The sequence below is a fragment of the Triticum aestivum genome, chromosome 3D, assembly GCF_018294505.1.
Source record: "Triticum aestivum cultivar Chinese Spring chromosome 3D, IWGSC CS RefSeq v2.1, whole genome shotgun sequence".
NCBI lineage: Eukaryota > Viridiplantae > Streptophyta > Magnoliopsida > Poales > Poaceae > Triticum > Triticum aestivum.
In genome coordinates this window covers 54,481,911-54,490,468 of record NC_057802.1, presented here as the reverse complement: position 1 = coordinate 54,490,468, position 8,558 = coordinate 54,481,911, and the positions used below count along the sequence as shown (strand labels likewise).

Below are 8,558 nucleotides of genomic sequence, written 5' to 3'. Positions count from 1 at the left end.
CTATTTGAAAGGCACCACGAGCTATGGGATTCACTACACCGGGTATCCAAGGGTACTGGAGGGTTATAGTGACTCAAACTGGATATCTGATGCTGATGAGATTAAGGCCACAAGTGGTTATGTTTTTACACTTGGTGGTGGCGCTGTTTCTTAGAAGTCTTGCAAGCAGACCATCTTCACGAGGTCAACTATGGAAGCAGAACTCACAACATTAGACACTGCCACTGTTGAAGCATAGTGGCTTTGTGAGCTATTGATGGACTTACCTATGGTTGAAAAACCAATACCCCCTATCCTGATGAATTGTGATAATCAAAATGTGATCGTCAAGATAAACAGTTCTAAGGACAATATGAAGTCCTCAAGGCATGTGAAGAGGAGACTAAAATCTGTCAGAAAATTGAGGAACTCCGGAGTTATTACGTTGGATTATATCCAAACAACGAAAAACTTGGCAGATCCCTTCACAAAGGGTTTATCACGTAATGTGATAGATAATGCATCGATGGAGATGGGTTCGAGACCCACCACATAAGTTGTCCATAGTGGTAACCCACTCTATGTGATCGGAGATCCCGTGAAGAAGAAGTGGGAGACAAGCTGTTGGTCAGCTGAGAGGAGAGTATCCCTATTTTAATTATCCCACTCCGTGTAGATGCAATACTCTCCTGATCTGCATGGCAGGTTGATATTTATCTTAATGTGTTCCAAGTGGCTTATTTGAGTAAGCAGAGATGTTGTCCTGCAGGGCATCTTCTGAGGAACACACCTATATGAATTTGACTGTTAACGTCGCAGTCTGTGAGAATTGGGTGTTCTCTAATAAATTCATGAAAAGGCCCTGGAGTACAACGTATACGCTCCACCCGCGGGGAAGCCTTGCGGCAGCCCAGTATCGGTCAAGAATTTGTGTGAAACTAGTCTCGCAGAAAACTTGTAGTTCAAGGCATAGTCCACTATTCAAGTTGTGATCTAGTGTAGCATAAATCTCTAAGTGGAAGTTCAACTTCACAGTCTCCACTAAGCACCGGTATATAAACAATGTTTGGAACCCAATGGTGAAATGTGCCAATGAGACTTTGTGGGGGATTGTTGGAATTTGCTAGTGGGCTTTTGGCCCAAAGCCCAACTAAAATTCTGAAATTCTTTTGGCCCATTCATGCACACATGTGAGTGGAGTGAGTGAGGCTAAAGTTTAGTCCCACCTCATAAGTTGAGAGAGAGTTGCACCTCTTTATAAGGTGAGCTCTTCTACCACTTGTGTGAGCATGAGAAGAGGAGACCTACACGCGCGCTCCTCCTCCTCCTCGCTCGCCACGCCTCGTCACGACGCGCCGCGCCGCGCCGCGCCGCGCCGCGGGTTGCGGGATTGAGCCGAGCCGAGGACAGAGCTATGCACGTTGTCTATATTTTTGCCGCTCGGGAAAAATTAATGAGTCATTGATTAATAATTAATGGACGCGTTAATGAACGTCCGATTCTTTTGGATCGTGACGACTCGGACGTGGGGTTTACTCGCACGGCCTACCCGGCCCGCACTACATAGTCAGGCAGACGTCTACCCTAGCCGCTGCCGCTTCGTATGGTTTCTCACCACCGTTCCAGATCATTGCGCCGCCAAGCAAGTCTTCTCCATCCCTCCTTTCGGCGTGCACCGGGAGAAGGGACAACAGGCCTCCAGAACCCCGCCTCTCGTGATCCTGTACGGGAGAGGGGCGATCAGGTTTTTGGGTAGCGCACTCGCGCGACTGCTGGCAGCGACGACTTCGCGAACGACGACTTCTTCACCGACCTCGGCAACCTCATCCTCGACGACATGGGCGACAACGTCAACGCCGGCGGTGCTGCTCCCGCTGCACCGTATGTGATTCTATCTTTCCTGTTCGAGATCGTGGTAGAATTCATGTTTCTAGTATGTGCCCTAGATGTGATCTGTTCATCTGCTATGCTAGTTTGCATGATTAGTTCAATCTCTGCTACTGTAGTCATGATTTATCTTCTGTTTATTCAGATTAAATCTCGTAGTAATTTGCTCATATTTCCAACAAGCTTCGACATATGTTGGTGAACGGCGACAACAATGGTGTGAAGTATGCTTTGGCTAAAGATACTCCTCTTCTATTTCTTCTGTGCTAGGGTGCTCATAGTCTTTCACCTATGAGCTTGGCGACGAAGTACACTTCGGCAATTTTTGTTCCAAGGGTCAAGGGATGTGTATTTGGTCATAACACGTGCTATGATCTTTTTTTTTCCATCGGTTGGGTGGGCGGTTCGTGCTTCTTTTCAAAATCTTTGAGGCTAATCTAGTTTATGCAGGATTTTCTTCTATAGTTTTTTTCTAGACAAAATTCTATAGTCCCCCCCTCCCCCAGAAAAGGTCTTCTATAGTTTCCTCACTAATGTTATGGTGGAGTGCAGATATGCAAAAGGTCAAAACTGGAGACACCGACTTCAAAGAACCACATGTAACATTTAGTCATGGATCTTTATCCTTCGTTCGTTTGTTCAATCTAGACATCTTCCCTAACATTCCCTAAATAAGCCACAAATCTTTGACAGGTGTGTCCTACATGCAAGACCCGATATGAAGTTGCACTAGTCTTGTTCATTAATGCATGTCGTGTAAGTGAAAAATATTTGTCGGCTCCATTAAAATCATAGAATTTGTCTTTTAAAATCAAGATTCAGATTAACTACAAGTTTTTTTTTTGCGGGGAGATTAACTACAAGTTTCTTAATTTTTTTTAGAGAAATGTGAAGACTCACTTCACGGTTGCTATATTGCGTTATACTCCCTCCGTCCCATAATATAAGAGCGTTTTTTACACTAGTGTAGTGTCAAAAACGCTCTTATATTATGGGACGGAGGGAGTAGTTATTATATGAATTTCTGTATAAAGATGAGTCGTATAGAATCGAAACAGATCAAGCAAACAATACAATAAACACACACAAAAATGTTTATTGAGAAGACAATAATAAACATACAAATAGATTAGACGGTTTTTTTTAGGGTTAATAGATTAGACGGTTATGTAGTGGGCTTCACACGTCAAAATCAAAACATCTAAATGGGCCGGGCCAAACGCTGCACCAGGGAACTACGTAGTGGGCCTCAGGCAACTCCCAGTCAGCAGAAGGCCTGCCGGAGTCGGTCAGCGCAATCGAAATCAAACAGAACTCTTTACAATAAAATTGGGCCCATGTTCGCGATGTTTCCCTCTTGCAATCGCATCGCGACTGTTTTGCCCTAATCCTCAGCGGGCGCCTCTCCCCCTGCATCGCGAATACTCGGCTCCGCCCCCGCGGCCTCTCGAACACTCCCAAACCCTAGCTTTGGCGTGAACCCCATGTCGGGGTCGTACGGATCCGACGACTACCGCGGCGGCGGCTACGGCGGCCGAGGTCGCCTCAGGATCCTCGGAATCGGTTTTGTCTCCTCTTCGCGGATCGTTTTTCTGACCTTTTTCGTGTTTGTGTAGGCGGCGGCGGCGGAAGTGGTCGTGGGCGCGGAGGTGGTGGAGGATATGGCGGCAGCGGTGGCGGTGGTGGAGGATACGGAGGCGGCGGCGGCGGGGGAGGGTACGGCGGTGGCGGGAGAGGGGGTAGTGGTGGAGGAGGAGGCTACGGCGGTGGTGGCGGAGGCGGAGGCGGGAGAGGTGGCGGGCGCGGGGGTGGACGCGAAGGCGACTGGACTTGCCCTGATGCAAGGTGGGTATCGAATTCTCATCATCTCGCTCTAGGATTTGGCGTTGGGCTCGGCTGATCCAGCCGTTGTCTTCTGAACTTGTTATGGGCATTTAGGCTTGGTAGAACTTTCATGATATTTTATTGTGGGAGCTTATGCTGTATCGCCTTGACTGGAATTTCAAACATCCCATCATTCTGATGCTTTAGTTTCAACTTCTGCTAGATGCCCTATTGCTTTAAAATCATAACTTATGATGCGATGTTATTCCTGTGTGCAATTTACATTCGAAAATATTGCTGGGCCATATGTTGATATACTAGCGTATCTGCCCTGGTTATTTACTCCGTTATATATTTTATTGGTTTTTACACCAGAGCATGCATTTAATTTACGGTTTTACTTCCACTGTCCGGGTTTATTAGACCCTCTTTCATTTTGAGCCAAAGTTTGACCATGAATTTAAGTAATAAAATATAAATGTATGTAACGAAAACTATTCCATAGAAAACCTCTTTCAAATACAAATCCAACAATATACTTTGTGTAGCATATACTTTATATATTTTTAGTTAAATGCATGGTCAAACTTGGATCCAGAATACAATGGGGCCTAATAAACCCGGACGGAGGTAGTATGTCTTAGCAATGTTGTGCTCTTATTGGAAACATTGGTGGGCTCTAGTTTTGTAAACACTACCAGTTGTTTTCATGCTAAGGGTATTATCTTGTATGGAATCCTTGAGACTAAAAATATATGAACTCTTGTTGCAGCTGCCTTAATGTGAACTTTGCAAGGAGGACTGAGTGCAATAAGTGTGGGGCAGTTAACCCAAGTGGAGGTGGAGGTGGTGGCGGCGGGTACGATAGGTCTGGTGGAGGTGGGGGGTACAGTCGTGGTGGTGGTGATCATGGTTCAGGAGGTGGTGGCTACAGCAGAGGTGATGGGGATTACAACTCTGGTGGTCGTGATGGTGGTGCCGGGGGAGCAAGAGGAGGGTACAATCGTGATGGTGGGAGCGGCCGTGGTTTTGATGACCACCGTGGTGGGAGCGGTGCTGGTTATGGGGGAAGAGGCCAAGAGAACAACCAAGGTGACGGTGGCTATGGGCAGGCTCCCCCTAAAGGCCCTCCATCCTATGGCGGTCCTCCAGGTGACTATGCACCGCCCCCAAGTTCCTATGGAGGCAACAATGTGTACAGTTCAGACTCTGCAGTGCCACCCCCCAACAGCTATGGCGGTGGTCGAGGCCCTTACCCACCAAGCTATGGTGCCCCACCTCCGAACCCATACAGTGGCGGTGCCCCAGGGGGGCAAGGAGGCCTGCCACCTACATATGATGGTGGTTATGGTGGTCGGTCTGCGCCTGGGGGTGGAGGCGCAGGTGGTGCTCCACCTCCTTATCATGGCGGAGGTGGAGGTGGCGGTGGTTATTCTGCAAATGCTGCCCCTGAACCTACTACAAAGGTTAAGCAGTGTGATGCAAACTGTGATGATTCCTGCGACAATGCAAGGATTTACATCTCAAACCTGCCTCCCGATGTGACTGTTGAGGAACTGCAAGAGCTTTTTGGAGGAATTGGCCAGGTATAATTTACCTTCTCTTGAATTCTTTATCAATGTAATATCCTTGAGCTCCGCATGCTGTGGATCTGTGCGTCGTCTAAAAACATATTTTGTGAGGTGCTCCTTAATTTAAACTGTATGTATTAGTTCTTTATTGCCTGAATGCCTGGTATGTGTTCCTCTTAAAATATCTCACTTTCAACCTGGGTTGTTAATGCCTGTGTCATATGATGTGAAGTTGTGTTCTGTTTTCATCAGTTCATAGTTCATATTAAGTGTGTAAGCTGCACTTACTGATATTCGTAATAATATTTTCTATAATCACTGCATGGTTGGACCCCGTCTATCATTCTTTTAACTTTTTAAGATAAGGTGCTTATACAAATCAGATGCGAAGTTTACGTGTGGTAAGACCATAGTGAGGGTAATTCTATCTGATACATAGTTAGTAATAATCAGCTTGACTCTGCTCACATAGTTCTAGTCCAAAATAGGCCAATATATTTTTTGATTCCTGTTACCTCAATGTATGTTTTAGTTTTTTACTTAAAAACTTTATAGCCATGCTGAGTCGGTCAGGTAACATATCTTTGCCCAAGAACTCGCGAGATGGCACCCCCATTGCTCTTGCTAATCTTAGAGAATAGAATACTGTTGTTTCTCAATTATGTCGAGCACTTGTTGGTCATTTTATTTTGTTCTTGCAATACTTGCAACTACTTTTTTAAAGGTTGGAAGGATCAAGCAAAAACGTGGCTACAAAGACCAGTGGCCCTGGAACATAAAAATCTACACTGATGATTCTGGGAAAGCCAAAGGAGATGCTTGCCTTGCTTATGAAGATCCTTCTGCTGCTCATTCAGCTGGTGGATTCTACAACGGTATGTTTAGTGCTGTGGTTGCCACGATGCATCACATTTTTCTATATAACACTCTGTGCTTTCCACTTCATAATGCATATGCTCTTCTTCGTTTTCAGATTATGACATGAGAGGCCGTAAAATTAGTGTTGTGATGGCTGAGAAATCAGCACCTAGAGCTCCTACATCTGGTCATGGGTAAGTACATCTTGCTTGTTTATCTGATAAGTGCAAATTCTGGAATGTAATGTCTACTCTGGGCCAATTATACCCTCTGGCTCGTGCTACAGTTTGATATCTCAATTTGCATTTTCCAATCATTGTCATATTATTTTGTCCTGCGTCATTGTGTGATTTACAGGCCTCTTAAAATTATTTAGCGGATATGAGAATATGTCATGAGTTTGTCTGGTTGTTGCATTTTGGCCTGAAGAGGACAGAATGGAACCCAACCAAGTTAACCTGAATCAAATTATGTATCAGACATTGTTGTCATGTTACATATGCCTTGGATGACCAGATAAAGTCTGGAATCATTGCCAAGTACAGTTGACCAATATGTGGTTTTTCTTTTAAGGAGCTGAGCCTTTAAATCAGCATATATCTTATGTATCTCCAGCTCAGTATAACTAAAATCATGATTGGTTGTATGATGTTAATATATAACCTGTTTGCCGCATTACTTGTTGTGCAGAGGCGGACGCGGTGGAGGCGGCGGCTATGGCGCGGATAGACGCAGAGATGGAGGAGGCCATGGGCCTAACAGAAACCAGGGTGGTGGTTCGCGTTCGCGGCCGTACTGAAAACAGTCATATAATTACTAAGATTGTCATCTGCAAGAAACCATTTATATTCATGTTCTCTCTGGACTTGTACTCATACAGGAGATCGTAAGGTAGGTTGTCTGCTTTTCCTGGACTTCTGTTCCATTGTCTTACTCCAGTGCTGGTCGGATGTTTGTTTGTCAAAAGTGATTGATCTATGTTATGTGAATTTTTCCTTAGAGGCAGCTGGATAAGCTCCAAATGCTGATATGTTTGAGATGTTATTACAGGTGAGTGCCAATCTATTATGATTATGCAATGCTTTGCTCTTATGGTGATTAGTTTCACCATATTATGATTTTTCCTTTTTTGATCTAATGCTTACATTCCACATGGTATTCAGCCGGTGGATCACTGCTGTAAGCTTTGGATTTTGCTTTGGAGAACAGGTAGGGTGTTTTTGTTGTGTGGTTGATTCGCTTGATCCAGGATAGTCTGCTAGCGATGTGTTTATGTGAATCTTATTTACTTGAAGTAAAGCCCTTCTGAATACGAGGAAATTAGCAGCTCTTAACGACATTTCCTTTATCTAGTCCTTTTGAGTTTCCATCTGCTAACTGAACTTCAGTGGCGTGTCATTGCTGTCTGCTCTTTCAGACAATCCTGAAGCTGCAGATCCAGCTTCAGTTCAATTGGCTCTGATTTTCTTCAATTCATTTCTTTCCTTGTATTGTTCTTCACGGTAAACGGCAGCTGTCATATGACATACTACTTGAGTAATGTTTCATTGCAGCTGTTATATGACGTACTTGAGTAATATTTCACTTCATCCGGTGATGTTTTGCGCAACTTATGGTACTTGAGTAATGTTTCACTTATTTCTTCAAATGCGATTTATGTGTTACCAAGAGGATTGTATTAGTTTATGTTGGTACTCTCATTGCCCTCAGGACAGGACGTGCGCATTGCGTGCGTCTACGTTACCACGCGTGGACGTTGAATCATCACAGAAGTCAGCTCACAGATAAACTAGGTTTTCTGTACACGTAAAATAGAGTAGTGAGCCAACGTGATGGAAAATCTTCCACAATGTACGTGCAAAATTATACCAACTCTTTCACAGCGATACGATGTTGATTTTGTGAGAATACAACCTTCTAGGGCATCTCCAACGCGGACCTCAAGAAAATGAATTAAAATGAAATGAAGGCTGGGTATTCATCCAAATTCTTTTTTCTCTAAATGTAGTATATGGACTAAACAACACAACGCTAGCAATATATGAATAAAACAACACTAGCATAACGGCAATAGCAATATTTTAGTATATCAGACCATAACGACATAAATACATAAGTACCTTTTGATTAATAAAGTGATGATATCCTTCTTACAATATAACTCTGCGGTCGCCTTTTTGAAATAGATTGATGACATCTTCATCCTTCACTTGATTGAAAAATTATCTCTTAACGAATGTAACCAAACAATTGTTCAAATATTCATCACCCATTTTGTTCACTTATTCTTCACATAGCTCATTGAAGATAATACCCTTTCAACACCAGCAGTAGCTACCGGCAGAATCAATACCAACTTAAGAAGCTTGTAAACAATTTGATATTGTTCATGCTTGTTTGTCTCAACAAGCATAACTAAAAGCTGACACAGATTTTTCA

At 43.9% G+C, this 8,558-nt stretch overlaps 1 protein-coding gene across 5 annotated transcripts; it reads left to right on the top strand.

The window, feature by feature from the left end:
- The first annotated feature begins 3,182 nt into the window (after positions 1 to 3,182).
- Positions 3,183 to 7,683, top strand: LOC123077359 (transcription initiation factor TFIID subunit 15b). 5 transcript variants are annotated; one of them, XR_006436556.1, is made up of 9 exons: positions 3,183 to 3,405; positions 3,483 to 3,711; positions 4,463 to 5,276; positions 5,986 to 6,136; positions 6,235 to 6,313; positions 6,810 to 7,010; positions 7,126 to 7,169; positions 7,283 to 7,328; positions 7,537 to 7,683. XR_006436556.1 is itself a non-coding variant. In XM_044499638.1 (6 exons), exons 1-6 carry the CDS (start codon positions 3,351 to 3,353, stop codon positions 6,916 to 6,918), a joined length of 1,437 nt encoding a protein of 478 aa, XP_044355573.1. In that variant the 5' UTR covers positions 3,183 to 3,350; the 3' UTR covers positions 6,919 to 7,118. The 5 variants fall into 5 exon arrangements, 1 of the variants encoding a protein (XP_044355573.1); XR_006436555.1 differs by having other exon boundaries at positions 7,120 to 7,169; XR_006436554.1 differs by having other exon boundaries at positions 7,283 to 7,683.
- The last annotated feature ends 875 nt before the right edge of the window (positions 7,684 to 8,558 follow it).

Coding starts and splice junctions, on each gene's coding strand:
- LOC123077359 (XM_044499638.1), top strand. CDS start 3,351: ATGTCGGGGTCGTACGGATCCGACGACTACCGCGGCGGCGGCTACGGC. Junction 6,137..6,234: donor AGCTGGTGGATTCTACAACG/GTATGTTTAGTG, acceptor CTTCGTTTTCAG/ATTATGACATGAGAGGCCGT. Junction 6,314..6,809: donor GCTCCTACATCTGGTCATGG/GTAAGTACATCT, acceptor CTTGTTGTGCAG/AGGCGGACGCGGTGGAGGCG.